The sequence below is a fragment of the Solanum dulcamara genome, chromosome 12 (assembly GCF_947179165.1).
Source record: "Solanum dulcamara chromosome 12, daSolDulc1.2, whole genome shotgun sequence".
NCBI lineage: Eukaryota > Viridiplantae > Streptophyta > Magnoliopsida > Solanales > Solanaceae > Solanum > Solanum dulcamara.
This window is the reverse complement of record NC_077248.1, coordinates 7,820,718-7,835,371: the sequence shown is the minus strand read 5'-3', so window position 1 is coordinate 7,835,371 and position 14,654 is coordinate 7,820,718. Positions and strand designations below refer to the sequence as shown.

General features: G+C 35.4%; 2 protein-coding genes across 5 annotated transcripts; both read left to right on the top strand.

Moving 5' to 3' along the window:
- The first annotated feature begins 2,939 nt into the window (after positions 1 to 2,939).
- LOC129877378 (myb-related protein 2-like) lies at positions 2,940 to 5,703 on the top strand. Of its 4 annotated transcripts, none has more exons than XM_055952874.1 (7): positions 2,940 to 3,124; positions 3,212 to 3,425; positions 3,517 to 3,593; positions 3,858 to 3,918; positions 4,014 to 4,095; positions 4,203 to 4,272; positions 4,650 to 5,703. In XM_055952874.1, exons 2-7 carry the CDS (start codon positions 3,221 to 3,223, stop codon positions 5,403 to 5,405), a joined length of 1,251 nt encoding a protein of 416 aa, XP_055808849.1. In that variant the 5' UTR covers positions 2,940 to 3,124; positions 3,212 to 3,220; the 3' UTR covers positions 5,406 to 5,703. The 4 variants fall into 4 exon arrangements, with proteins under 4 accessions (XP_055808849.1, XP_055808850.1, XP_055808851.1 ...); XM_055952875.1 differs by having other exon boundaries at positions 2,943 to 3,124; positions 3,209 to 3,425; positions 4,020 to 4,095; XM_055952876.1 differs by having other exon boundaries at positions 2,943 to 3,124; positions 3,209 to 3,425; positions 4,668 to 5,703.
- A 3,923-nt stretch (positions 5,704 to 9,626) lies between these two features.
- On the top strand, positions 9,627 to 14,452 carry LOC129876336 (putative late blight resistance protein homolog R1C-3). Its single transcript, XM_055951745.1, has 3 exons — positions 9,627 to 12,445; positions 12,532 to 13,674; positions 14,132 to 14,452. Exons 1-2 carry the CDS (start codon positions 9,822 to 9,824, stop codon positions 13,625 to 13,627), a joined length of 3,720 nt encoding a protein of 1,239 aa, XP_055807720.1. The 5' UTR covers positions 9,627 to 9,821; the 3' UTR covers positions 13,628 to 13,674; positions 14,132 to 14,452.
- Positions 14,453 to 14,654: the final 202 nt, after the last annotated feature.

The window sequence follows — 14,654 nt, the reverse complement described above, 5'->3', positions numbered from 1 at the left end:
TATATATATATTTGGTATAAAATAAAGTTCTACAATATTATAGTCCAATGCATATCAATAAGATCAAGTTATTAAATTCAAAGAGAGAATTTATCATCATAGCTTAAAATGCACATCCTCATTAATTCATTCCTATCCACATGCCAGGAAAACAGTATAAGGAATTTTGCTTTATGCCTATACCCACTTTACCTAAAGGTTGTAATATATTCCTCCAAAGTGCATAAAATTCCCTAAGATATCAGAATCAGTTGATCTTTCTCTTGAAAGTTCAACTGAAAACTGATGTGCATACCTTGTTCAGAGGTTAGGAATTTTCACTATTTTATAAAGGACAACTCGATGCACTGGGTGTGATGCAAACAACTTACCCTAATGCAAGCATTAGTACTGCTTCCACAGCTCAAACATGTGAACTATAGGTCACAAGACATGCAACAATAAATATCAAAAAGACAAAAGAATACGTTCTTGCATCGCTTTTTTTGTAGAAAGCTCGACCAGAAGACCGCCAGATGCTAAATCAAATACATAAAAAAGGACATTTTTTCTTTCCCTCCCCCTCACAATTCTCCACCCTCTGACCTTAACTACCCGGGTCGAATCAGAGTTCACGCCGCCCGCCCTGAACAAATAGGAGGCGTGGGCCACAGGGTTCCTTGATATTAAGGTGTCAAGGCGGTCGAAGAAGGAGGAGAAACTATCAGTCAATGACGTGTTCGTTGCCAAGGTAGATCAGGTTAAAGAATAAAGAAAATGAGCCAAAGTTTCAAGTAATTTCTACCAATTCTTCTTTTATTCATCAAAGTTCATTCTAATCACCGTCGAGATTACTCAGCATAGGGAAAAGGAAAAGGACAGGTTGAGGTAGAAGTTCTTTTTCAGAAAGATGTGAATGGAAAAAAATTCTAACCACCGACTCAGAGGACATAAGACTTCTTGGTCAAGCCAAAAAGAGAGACATTTTTACTGTTGCTCTAAGGCTCCCCTTTCTTTCACTATTTTATATCAAGACAAAATAAGTAAACATAGATAACATGTTAGGCAAAGAATTTACGTATAATAGCCATAAACAAAATCAACAGAACGATCAAAGTGACCTCCGCGATCAATTTGATGATGGAAAATATTTTTTCTCTTGCATGTTTGTCCAAATTATTTACCTATACAGCAGACTTATCAGGGGTGGAGTATGGAGGTAGGCTTTTAATATATGAGTACTGCATAATCCGGTAACTTTTGGCCCAAACCATGTACAAATGTTAAGAAATTTACTAAATATGTACATAAACTAAATTCAAAACCTTGTTACTAACACTTGAGATCGCTATCCTAGAATCCAGAACACTGTTTCAAATAAAGCACACTCTTTTTTACTCGTTTGGATAGTTTTTGAAATATGTCTGGCAGTGCAAACAAAATACAGCAGATACAAACACATCATTGCAAAGTGAACAAGAAAGTGATGCAAAAGAGACTAAGCATTTCATAACCAAATAAGTTTGAATTCCATCGTTTTACCTCCAAAAAAAATATGAAATGTAAAATATGGCGTAAACGAGGTTCAGAAATCTAGGTGTGTTAATTTTACAAGTGGACTAGACACACAAACTGACATGTATACATATGTTAACAAAATAAACAGGAATAAAAGATCAATGCAAAACTACTATCACTAGAACAAATTAAGGCTTGAGTCAAGGGGAAGACAAGTAGTAATGTTCAAGCAACGACTTGTCACGTTTTCCATCAGAAAACTATGTATAAAAAGCAAGTAATATTACTGTGTTATTTCTCCTTTCAAAAAGGGTCCCAATGCCTTGAAGACGGGTGTCTTATACCGATTAAAGATTAGTAAATATATATCTGTAGGTTTGCCCCTATTATAGTTCCAATCAGGCTGAATAAGTACCAAACTTCTTGAAAGACAAAAAAAGAATTTGTTCCTTATTCCATTCTTGGCCTTCAGACGAAGCCAAGTAGAAGCATCTCTTGACAATTTCTTTACCTTTTTATCTTCTTCCTTTTCAGTTACTAAATTACTAGAAAGAATGCTCAACATATTCCAAAAGTTAATATCACTAAATCTTGCATGTAAGTCTCTAAGCATCCTGAAAGCACGACCCAAATTAAAGCAGCAGGGGACCAGGGGCTTCTCCTGAACTTACTTTAAAAACTAACACAAATTTATCCCTCAAACTAAAAGAAAATCTAGTGCTGTACTAGTAGTACAAAACAACAATAACAACATACTGAGTGTCACACAAGTGGGGTCTGGTGAAGATAGGATGTACGCAAACCTTACCTCTACCTTTGTGGGGTAGAAAATTTATTTCTGATAGACCCTCGGCTCAAAAAGAAAATCTAGTACATGTCTTAAGAAATGGGAAAGGAATTAATTGGATGGCAGAACAGAGGATTCATCAGCACATAAGAAGAAAGAACATCAATAGTAGTGAAATGGACAAAGCATCTCTCAACCATTTTCATATCTCTTTCCTTTGTTCTTTATCCAATATCGAGCAGTTGAAGCTCGAGTCAACAGAATCTTGAAAAAGGTAAAATGGTTTTGAAGGTTTCAAGAAATTATACATCATTAGATAGTGGATACTTTCAGTCAGCATCAGAAGAAATTCCAATATTAATTCTGGGAATATGGTTCCCAAACTTTGCCAGATGAAGAATATGAGTACACAAAAGTCGCGGGTGGATCAATTCTTTGTACCTATTGTAAGGTGTTTAAGTGTTTCAGTAACATATAGTGCAGAGGAATATCATGCTAGGACCCACAAATATGTAAAACTGGAAGGATGAGATCTCTTTTTGAGCCGGCTGTGAAGATTTGATTGGCTCTAGCGTTCAACTGGCCCTATCTAAGATTCTATGCTTCACCTGGACCCCCTCCTTCTTTCTCACCCCATTCGCTTATAAGATCTCTTTGGCAACATCTTTGGTCTGTGAAGTTGTACAACTAAGGACATACATAAAAGAAGTCGTAAACAGTTCTCTTGAATCGAGTATCAGGAGAAACAACAACATCATAGTCTGAAGAATACAGAAGAATCATGATGCACATTTAAGGAGCAAGACTAGACTGAAATCAAGCACAGCAGATCACTTTCAGGTGCGTTATGATTAGCTAAACTACCTATCATGAATCGTGCATATTAAATCGCATCACGAGACTTATTTACTAATCATCAAACAGAAGGCCAGAAAGATGTACCATCATCACCACCAGGATAAGAGCATGCACCCTTCAACAAGAATGTCTATCCCTGAAAGACATCTGTTCCTGCAAGGTGGAAATGGCAACGGAGATTCAGGGCTTGTCCTATCAACTGATGCTAAGCCAAGATTGAAATGGACACCGGATCTCCATGAGAGGTTTATAGAAGCAGTTAATCAACTTGGTGGAGCAGACAGTAAGTCCACACAAATACGTAACTTTTGAATAAGCAACAGGAGGATTTTTTTTTTCCTGAAGATAATTAATTGCAACGTTTCATATTGCAGAAGCCACTCCAAAATCAGTTCTAAAGCTTATGGGGATTCAAGGATTAACCTTGTACCACTTAAAGAGTCATCTTCAGGTTAGTTCTTATTTGCTTTATGGAATTTACAAAATCCACACAATAAACAAAACATTCTACAAGGGACATATTCAGCCTTGAAAAAACTTTAGCTGCCAAGAAAATAATTCCAAACAAAAGAACTGGTGATAAGGGGGCAAAATATCTTTTAAATCAACTGCAAGAACTTTTGAATTGTTTCCATCCAAAACACCGAAAAATACTTCTTACATTTATATACTCTTAGATTGCGCCATAAACTAACGCTTTACAAAATGCTTGCAGAAATACAGACTAAGTAAGAATGTCCATGGACAAGCAAATGCTAGTGGGGCAAATAAAGCTGGTAAGAAATCAAATACTTCTCACGAAAATAATATAATTCAGAAAATCTCTTTCACGGAGATGGAAAATTCATGAACTTACTGAGTTCGTGAATAGTTGCAGCAGCAGGAGTAGAAAGGATATCTGAGAATAGTGCAACATGTATGAGTAATCCAAGCATGGGACCTCAGCCAAATAAGTAAGAACAAACAACATCTAGTCCTTAATTCAAACAATTCATCCTTCTATTTCATGTTTTAGCAAAAGTTCGATTTACATTATTCTGAAAAATACTTATCTATTCAGAAATATTCAAATAAGTGAAGCAATACAAATGCAAATAGAAGTGCAGAGAAGGCTTCATGAGCAACTTGAGGTACGAAATTACTGCAGAATTCTCTTACAAATGAGAAGTGAGAGCAAAAGCTTATGCCAAAAATACTTGTAAAAGATGAGACTTCCTGTTTGATGATGTAAAAACCGGAAGCACGAGTGTGCTGAAACTTGAAAAAAGGCTCATCTTCTAAAAAGAAGACTTCACTGGGAAATTAAGTAATCAAAACACATCTCCTCATAATTGTAGAGATAAGATAACCAGCTTGATATCTTAAAAAGTCTTAGTCAACAAGCCTTGTCCACATGTTTGGTTTCAAGAATTAAGAAACTAAGTTTGGTTTTTTCTTGTCAAAATTTAAAATTCAAGGAATTTTTTCCTTGATGGCTTCTAAATGAGGCCTAATTGAACTGATATAGGTACAACGACATTTACAGTTACGGATAGAAGCTCAAGGGAAATATCTGCAGTCTGTGCTCGAGAAAGCACAAGAAACTCTTGGAAGACAAAACATGGAAACAGTAGGATTAGAGGCAGTCAAGGTTCAACTATCAGAATTCGTATCCAAAGCATCCAATCAATGCCTGAACTCTGCATTTCCGCATTTCAAAGAACTATCAGGATTTCACAGCCAACAAACACAAGCTACACTGCCAGCAGATCGTTCAATCGACAGCTGCTTGACCTCTCGTGATGGTTCTTTGAGGGACAACTCAATGCATGATAACCAAATTGGATTGAGGCCTTTCGACTTTAAACCATCTTTAGAGTGTAAGGATATTGAAAATGAAACCAGGCTACAGCAGACAGAACTACGTTGGTGTGACAACCTCAAGGAGAACAGACGATTATTCTCCCCAGTGAACGAGGGTAGAGAAAAAACATTCATCCGAGAGACGAACTGCAACAACTTATCAATGAGTATTGGACTTCAAGACGAAAAAATGAATGGAAGCATGAACCACAAGGATGGAAACTTCAATGGAACAGAGAGAAATGTCAAACTTTTCCACCAGGTAGCCAACAGAAGTGAATCAGTGCCAGAGAGGCAGAAATCTTTGCAAGAGTATAAGCTATCATACTTTGAACCTAAACTGGATCTAAACATGCACGATGAAACGGATGCTGCTTCAAGTTGTAAGCAATTTGACTTAAATGGTTTCAGTTGGAGCTGAGGAACCTTATATAACAAAGGGCAAAACCTGAGATCAGAGGACAGGTAATTTGCTTATAACATGTCTGAAATAGAGGTCTATGGTCTCTTTGGAAGGAAAGAATGATGTATAATAATTAAAATTTAAGATCAGTTACAATATTGTAACACCATTCGATCTGCTCATATTTTATTTTCTGATCTCATATTTAACTTTCATCCACAGTTTCATGCAAAAGAGTGTATAAACTTAAATTTAGAAGTTGATTCTTCCTTAACTCTAATTCAAAATATATATATGAATACTTCCTCTTATGCCATCTGCCATATATATGCTGCTCAGATTGCAATAATCACATCCAAAGTCACTTCAATTGAATGTAGAACCTCAGATATCAGAAATCAAATCAACGTCCTTGAAATACATCTAACATAATGCATAGAGAAAATTACATACCAGTATCAGTTTTCTCAAGTGCCACCCTATCATATAATAATATGAAACTTTTGAAGCGTTATCAGTAATCGCTTTCTCTTAAGAAAGAAGATATATTGAACTTCAAAACAGAAGGTTGATTACAATTCCGCAATAGAAGTATTTCCCTAAAATCCAACTTTTAATATGGTGAACTTATCTTTCAACCTCAACCTAATTCTTTTTAACATCCAAACTGTTATATTCGTGTTTTGATGATTCAACAAACTATGAGACTTGATAGAGGGACCTGGTTCCATGAGTAACATCTGTCCGGGACAAGACAAGAAAGTGAAGTACAACTGTAAAGCTGAAAAAACTGCAGAGATTGTAGGCACTGCCAGAGGTGCTGCAACAGCAGGCTGCCTCGACCAATGGTGTTGCTCCTAAATTTTTTGTCTCTCTTACGAATAGAACATTGTGACAAAAAACACCAAGCTTTTGCAAATCAAGTTTATAAACAAAGCAAAAGTCATTTCAAGGAAGAACATTGCTCATACTCAGGGACTTTATCCAATGTTGCAAATCTTCAGTTGGGTTTTGAATTTTGTATCTTGTGCTTTTATATTGTAAATCTACTCCTATATTATAAAGGATAGTGTATCGTTTCTTCTCTTATCTTTTCAGATTTGAATTATTGGCTAGAGGTAGCCGGAGTGTGTTGTGGCTAGAGTTAGTCGTTAAGTCTATATCAGCTAGAGGTAGTTGGTGTAGTGGGCAATAGAGTTATTGCTTTGTTGTGGCTAGAGTTAGCTATGGTGTATTGTTTAAAGTCTGCACTACCTAGAGTTAGTTTGTTTAGTGGGCAATATAGTTATTGATTAGGCTCACATCTTGTAATAGAGTTGTTGCAAGGGGGAAGAGATTAAGAGTTTAGTTCCTAGGTTGCAAGAGTTTGTAATCTAAAACTTAGCTCATTGTTAGTGAAGTTGGAGAAATTCTGTGAGACAAGTCGGGATTTTTTCCTCCCTTGAGTAAGGAGGTTTCCACGTAAACATTGTATGACATTTTAACTTCTGTATCTAATTTGAGTATTCTGTTAAGTAGTTGTGTCAAATGGCCTAGTCCCCTAACTCTCTGTTAATTGATTGTGTCAAGGGACCTGGTCTCCTGACTCGTGGTGGACTCACACAAGCCATCACAAACTATAAGAAAACCATTTGTATGTGAAGCTTGGTCGAAAGTTGGCCACTCTTATCATTAATAGACAAGATCATGGGAAAATCCACAGTGTCACCCTTTTTTTTTGATAAAGTAATAAATTTCATTATAGAAGGGGCAAAAGCTTGCCCATATACAAGAAGTATACCAAAAATAAAAAACCTGACAAGAGAACTTGGTTTTCAACAAATAACACCCCTATTCGGAGGCGAACCTAGTAAGGGTTTAGGGGTTCATCCGAACCCTTTTCGATGAAAAATTACATTGTTTATATATGATTAAAATTATTTTCGATGTATACATAATAGATGTTGAACTCTTTTCCACTTCTTCATATTTTGAACTCCTTAATGAAAATTTTGACACTCATCTATACATGTAGGAATCCAATGGATGCGCCAAAAGGAAATAAGGGAAAATAAGCTATTCTTCAAGTGTATAAAGTCATTCTCTGCTTCCTCAAAAGCTTTTTTATTCCTCTCATACCATATGATTCACATTAGTGCTGGAGGAGCAACATCGCATGCCCTGCATTTCTCTTCCTCCTTCTAAACTTCAGGCATTTTATCAAATATCCAGAAGGCACACGCAGTAGTAAAGCTTCAAAGTCACCCAGTGAAAAATATCAAAAGTGAATTTTTTGAAAAAATAAATATCATAGACATTAAGAAGAATCTAGAAAATTACAGTATAGTGTCTTTGATATTTGTACTTAGGAAAAATCTAGATATTCTAGAGTATTAGAGACTTGAGGAAGATATTTGTAGAATACGATAAAATATTCTAAATTTTCTAGTATCTAGAATCGTCCCTACACATGTATAAATAGGGTTAATATTAGAATTTGTAACCAAGTCAATTCAAAGCAATTCAAAAGTCTACTAGAAGATTTTTCAGATTATAATTTTCTTCTGCTATTTCTACAATCCATATTCCTAATAGCACAATGCGGAAATTCGAAAGTCTAATGTCTTAAGAAAGCACCATTTTCAATTTCCCAAAAAAAATTTAGCAATCGGAATCAAAATAACAACAAGAAGAGCAAAAATTCAAAGCAAGATCACTATATAACATCTTAAATCTACAAAAGCGATCCAGAAACAAAATGCATGAGATATGATATTGGAATGAACAGGGGATAAAAGGAAAAATTTCTCAACATATTTGGAAAAGCAAATGTTTTATGGGAAAAGAAGCTATTTATTTTTTCATGTTTGAAAGTAGAAATATATTACTTTTAAAGCATTTATCCGAATGAGTTCAAGAACATATTCGAAAACAATTTAATATGAAATCTAACAAAATATTAAGCGAGGGGGATAGTGTAAAGAGTGGATTTTGGGGGTGATAGGGTGAGATGGTTAAGGAGTGGGATTGGGGATATTGAATGGGTGGGAAAAGACAAAGAATTTGAAATATCATTAATAAAATTTGTTTTTTTTCTTCTAATTTTATTACAAAAGTCATTTCCCTTATTCTGTAAGAAGTTTGTTTTCCTACATAATATTTTCAAAAATATTTTAACTTACCAATTACGAATAAATTTTTGAAAAATGTTTTTCCTTTGTAGCAAACAACACTTCAAGTAAGTAAATTTCTAACTCCTTAAGCGAAATCAAGAAAACGTCATAAATGGTCTCTGAATTATTGGAGTAGGTCTAAAATAATTAATTAACTATACATTTATCAAACTTAGTCTTTTAACTATTCAAAACATTATTAAGTTCGGTTTCTTAACTATATAATTATCGTTTTTAGTCCTTTAAGTATTTAATAACTTACCAGATTTGGTGTCAGTTTATTTTCTTTTATACATATAACATATGTTTATATTAATGGAACTCATACCTCCATAAAATTAAATCTTTAACCTATGTTTCCAATTGTTTCTCTCTTCCATATATTTTTTCTTCAAATTACTCTTACAAAAATAATCATAACCTCAACGATTCAAAATAACATTAATGAAGAAAGAAGATATAAGTCATGATTTTATTTAATAAAAGATAATATGAAGCATATTATTATTACTAATGCTTAAACATTATTATTACTAATGCTTAAATTTTTAGCAGTTAACGCTAATCAGCGTGAATTGTTTTTATTTTATTTTTTATATAAAAGAAAATTACAAGATTTGTTCTTATTACTCAAATTTCTCTACATAAAATAAAACAAACAGAATAATAAAATTGATCTAATTCAAAAAACCTTTAAGAATGTAAAAAAAAAAGGTTGTGAATCTATAATTTTATAAATTTCAACTTCTAAAATATTAAACATATATTTTTTTAAATAAAGTCATTGGAGTATAAAATTTGAAATCAAAATATGTGAGTCTCATTGTAAGAAATTTGTTTGGATTATAAATAAATCTCTTCTCATACTTAACAGGTAATAATTTTTTAATAATAAAATTTAGCATATTCAAATTATTAATAGCAATAATATGCTTCATTATATTATCCATCATATAATAGTTCTTTCTTCATGAATTTTATTTTAAATTATTAAAACTATTTTTTTGTTTATAAGACTAATTTATAGAAAAAATAGCCAAGAAAAAATGGAATTATAGTTAAAGGACTAAAAATGATTAAAACTTTTTAGATAGGAACCACAATTTCAATCGTCTCCTCAAATTATCGAACAGTCCAGAGATGTACCAGAGTTGACCCGGATTTGACAAGTCGACACCGGAGATTTCGTCGGAGCACGCGCCTCCGCGCGCCGGAAAAAATTAAATAGGCAGTAATTCCCTTTCAGTTACTGTACTGAAACTCATTCATCCCCTAGAGAAAGATGTCTTCAGACGAATATCTTTATTCACATAAACATCACCCCGTTTCTTCTTTGGAATGGATAAGTAGGGAATGGGATTCAATCTTGCCAGAAACTGTAAGGGATCGAATTGAGTTCCTTAAAAGGGATTTTAAATTCCTTGATATTTTTCTCAGCTTTGCAAGTGAATGCACCATGACAAATGTTACACAGAAAGTCCAAGCTCAGTTTCAGGATGATGCTGTCAACCTCAAAAGGATCCACACATTTTTCGATGACCTTGATCCCCTGATATCTCAGGTGCAAAACAACATTTGGCCGAGTAAGTTGGAAATTAGGGCTCATTACCCCTTTCTCAAAAAGTCAACTTCATTCAAAAAGGAAAACAGTACTAGTAATGCTGCTTCTCCTGAATTTTTAGAGAAGTTCATTGGTATTGTTCTAAGGAATCTCAGTGATTTACTGAAGATTTATGCTCCTACCTCGTTGCTTTTTGTTCCCTGTCCGAAGAAACAAATGGAAGAGATAGTAAAGGAGTTGAAGTTATTGAGAAATTTTGCGTTCTATCTTTCAAATAGATGCACAGAGCCTCAAAAACTGCATACTTTCTTTACTCACGTTTTACTTGTGTTTGGCCATGCTGCAATGGATGGCTGGTTGTATTTGCCAGCCATTGATGGAAATACAGACTTGACTTCAAATGAAATGGATGTTTTGCATCTTCTACAAATGAGGATTCGGCCTATTCAACCATGTGTCCGTGACATTTATATTGATGTTCTGCAAGCCTTGAAGTCAGAAGAACAATCAGGATGGGATCGGGACATCCAAATTGAGTATACAGCAGATTGTGAGGTTGGCTTTGTGGAGACTCTTATTCACTGTTTGTCAGAGCTACCAATTACTGGTAAGCAGAAAGAAACGGGCTCTTTGAAGGATCAAAAGGCAATCCTTCTAGAGTTGCTCAACCTCCTAAGAGCCAATCTCATCAGTTTGCCAGTGAAGGACCATATATGTCATCTTCGAGATATTGATGCTGCGATTATTGATGTAGGGCTTCTAGTTTATTCATTGTATAGCAGTATGGAGGTAAAGAAAGATATGGCTGTGGGAGAATTAAACCACGTGCCAGTGCTTGATTTCTCAGGCACTGTTCGGAGTATACAGGCTGTAACTTACCTCATCACTCGGAAGTCATTTCTTTCCCTTTTACCTAGGATTGATGGACTGGGATCTATTGACATCGTTCTAGACAACCTGAAGGAGTTCCTAAGACACTATTCATATTCACTTGCTTCCATAAAGAGCCAACTTCAGACGATTCAGGAGGAACTTGAGCTCTTCCAGAAACAGCATGATGGATTCCTGTATTTTCCAATGCAGGTTATTGCTAAGGCATATGAGGTGGAACATATAGTTGTTGGTTGTATAAACAGAAACATTCCTGAGTGGTGTCTTGTTCGCTGGGTTGGGGACATCATGGAGGAGACTACACTACTCATGAAGGAGGTGGCGGAGATTCATGAAAAGAAAGTCTCTGACTTGGTTTTGCATAATACCATTGATGTTGCAATTGTTAATACTTCACAAGTTTCTGGGATTACAAGCATGAGAGAAGAGATGGTGGGCTTTCAGGAGGTGGTGGACAAACTAAGACGGAAGCTAATCAGAGGATCACCAGAATTGGATGTAATCTCAATTGTTGGGATGGCTGGATTGGGTAAGACAACTCTGGCTAACAAACTATTTCTTGATCAGTTAGTTGTCTCTCACTTTGACGTCCGTGCTCAATGTTGTGTGTCTCAAGTATATACACGCAAGGACTTGTTACTAACTATTATTCGTGGTGTTAAGAAGGATACAGTTATAAGTGATAAACTACCAGAGAATGAATTAGCAGATAAGCTGCACAAACTTCTATTGGTTCAGCGGTACCTTATCCTCGTTGATGATGTCTGGGAAACTATTGCATGGGATGATGTAAAGCCTTGCTTCTGTGATGCCAACAATGGAAGTAGAATTATCCTGACAACTCGGCTTGGCGATGTTGCCTCCCATGCTAAACTCGTCAGTGATCCTCATTTTCTTCGATTGTTTACTACAGAAGAAAGTTGGATGTTATTGAAGAATAAGGTGTTCAACAAAAGAAATTGCCCCCTTGTCTTAGAAGATATTGGCCGAAAGATAGCACAAAAGTGTGGAGGGTTACCTCTTTCAGTAGTTCTGATAGCAGGTATCCTCGAAACAACGGAGAAGGAAAAACACTGTTGGGAACAAGTAGCAGTAAATTTAGGTCCACATATACAGGCTAAGTCAGAGCACATAATAGATCTTAGTTACCAAAATTTACCGTGTCATTTGAAACCTTGTTTTTTATATTTTGGAGCATTTTTGGAGGACGAAGAGATAAAAGTTTCCAAGTTAACATGGTTGTGGACAGCGGAAGGCTTGGTAAAACCTCATGCGGAAAAGCTTCCAGAGGAAATAGCAGAATATTACTTAGAGAATCTTATTGGAAGAAACCTCGTTATGGTTTCCAAGAAGAGTTCTGATGGCAAGACCAAGGCATGTCACATTCATGACTTGTTACTTGATTTTTGCATAATGAAAGCCAAGATGGAGAACTTTCTACAATGGATAGAAGGGTAATAGAAACTACTAGTAGTTTACTTTCCGTGAATCAATTTATCTCTTATACTTCTTCTTATAATACCAATTTCTCTACTGACAGGGACAATATTGCGGATACGTCTTCTTTTGCCCGTCAGAAGCATAAAATCCCACGGCGCTTATGCCTTCACTTTCAAGGTGATAATCTTGCAGCATGGAGTTCGATTTGTTCGGATGTACAGTCTTTCCACTTGATGAAGAGTAGACATATTGCATCATCTTCAATAAGTTGCACATCATACACTTTTAACAACTTCAAGTTTCTGAGGGTGTTAGATTTGGGATCCACTATAATTGATTCTTTCCCAGAAGCGTTAACCTGTTTGAGATATGTTAATGTTAGGATTGCTGAAGATTCTTCATTATCATTCTCATCCAATCTTTGGAACCTAGAAACTTTGATAGTTAAAGGAATTGGAGGACGAGTATCATTACCAGACACACTTTGGAAGATGGTCAAACTGCGCCATCTACATGTATATAACCGTGCTATGTTCACTAAACCCAATGTTCAAGAGTTCCTTGAGAGTTCCCCCAAAATGGATGATTTGAGAACTCTTGCATCAACATGTTTTTCTTGTGCGGAGGACGCGAATAGCATCTTGGCAAATACACCAAATCTTAAAAAACTGAGATGTGAAGTTTTGAGAAGTGATGGCTTCTTCCCTTCATTTAACAATCTTACCAAGCTTGAAATGCTCAAGTTTACTTGTGGTCCTACCAATACCTGGGTCACCGAGCTGAACTTGCCACCAAATATCAAGAAATTAACACTATCCCGTGGTAACGTATTTAGTCTTGGTGAAGTTGCAACCCTTCCCAGACTTGTGGTACTCAAACTGCTACAAGTTACCACTAGGTCAGTATGGAAAGTGACCGGTGCGCAGTTCCCTCAACTCAAATTCTTGAAGCTTCAAGATCCTTCTTTTTCGGAATGGAATGTCTCAGATGACGCTTTTCCGTGCCTTGAACACTTGGTATTGAGGAGATGTCGATGTCTTAAGGAGATCCCTTCTCCCTTTGCAGACATGCCTTCTCTAAAGTCTATTAAGGTGCTGGCATGCAGAGAATCACTTGTGGAATCAGCCAAGGATATCCGTGAAACACAAGTTGAAGAAATGCAAAATTGTGGTTTCAATCTCTTTATCCAGAAATAGTACAACCATACTTTGACCCTTAAATGCCAGCTCGATTTGGTTATTAGGTACGTACCCTGTTGAGCCACTGCAATTGAAGTTAACTGTCTTTATATATGCACTACCTTACCAATAGTAAAGTGGGAACAAAAGCTATGCCTTTTTGTCTCCCATTAGGAAAAGCCTACATTGCTATCTGCTTACTAATGGTATAGAGCACAATCAAAGAATACTAGTATAATTGGCAAACCAAAGCTGTTAAGTGTTATTTATTAAATTCATGTAGAGCACCAACGGTGAGAACCTGAAATGTTAATGTTACATCTTCACTTCACCTAAATTTCTGAATCTCGGTTAGATGATACCTTTATATCAAAGTTGCTGATAACTGTTTGGCATAGCTTTTGTTCCAACATTATTTGCACCGAAACTAAAGTAGTTTCAGTAGTACTATGTTGAGTCCAAACCATTACTTGTGAGTTTCGATTGTTCTAATTATTATTTTTTTCCGCTTTTGATTTACAGTTACGTGGGGTTTGTGATTAGCTTAAGAAGTTTGGAGAATCATGAAGGTAAGGGTAAGGTTGCTTATTTACTCCCACTTGTTGGATTACAATAGGTATGTTGTTGTTGTATATTAAGTTGTATATTACTGAATACTTGTATCGCTATTTCGACAAGTATTTATGGATTGCTTGTTGTATTATGCTCTTCTAGTTTAAGCTTTCCTTTACTTTTATGGATGTACTGTGTCAATGGTTAGAAGTCATTGTAAAAGCATTGTATTTTCATTTGCTAATGTCAATGTATTTGCATGATTTCTGATTAGATCATGCTTTCATTTGGTAGCCGGCTAGAGTTATGCATGTATTAGTAGTACAAAAATTAGTTATTATAAATCCTTTGAATTAGTGGATTGACTATTTACCTAATACATGAACTACTTACATTCATGTTTACATATTCCCTAGGTTCTATGAATCATTTTAGATAAGAATGTATCTATTTATTATGACATTTGACATGGTGACTTTTGGAGTGATTTTTG

Coding starts and splice junctions, on each gene's coding strand:
- LOC129876336 (XM_055951745.1), top strand. CDS start 9,822: ATGTCTTCAGACGAATATCTTTATTCACATAAACATCACCCCGTTTCT. Junction 12,446..12,531: donor TTTCTACAATGGATAGAAGG/GTAATAGAAACT, acceptor CTCTACTGACAG/GGACAATATTGCGGATACGT.
- LOC129877378 (XM_055952874.1), top strand. CDS start 3,221: ATGTACCATCATCACCACCAGGATAAGAGCATGCACCCTTCAACAAGA. Junction 4,096..4,202: donor ATGGGACCTCAGCCAAATAA/GTAAGAACAAAC, acceptor TTATCTATTCAG/AAATATTCAAATAAGTGAAG. Junction 4,273..4,649: donor GGCTTCATGAGCAACTTGAG/GTACGAAATTAC, acceptor GAACTGATATAG/GTACAACGACATTTACAGTT.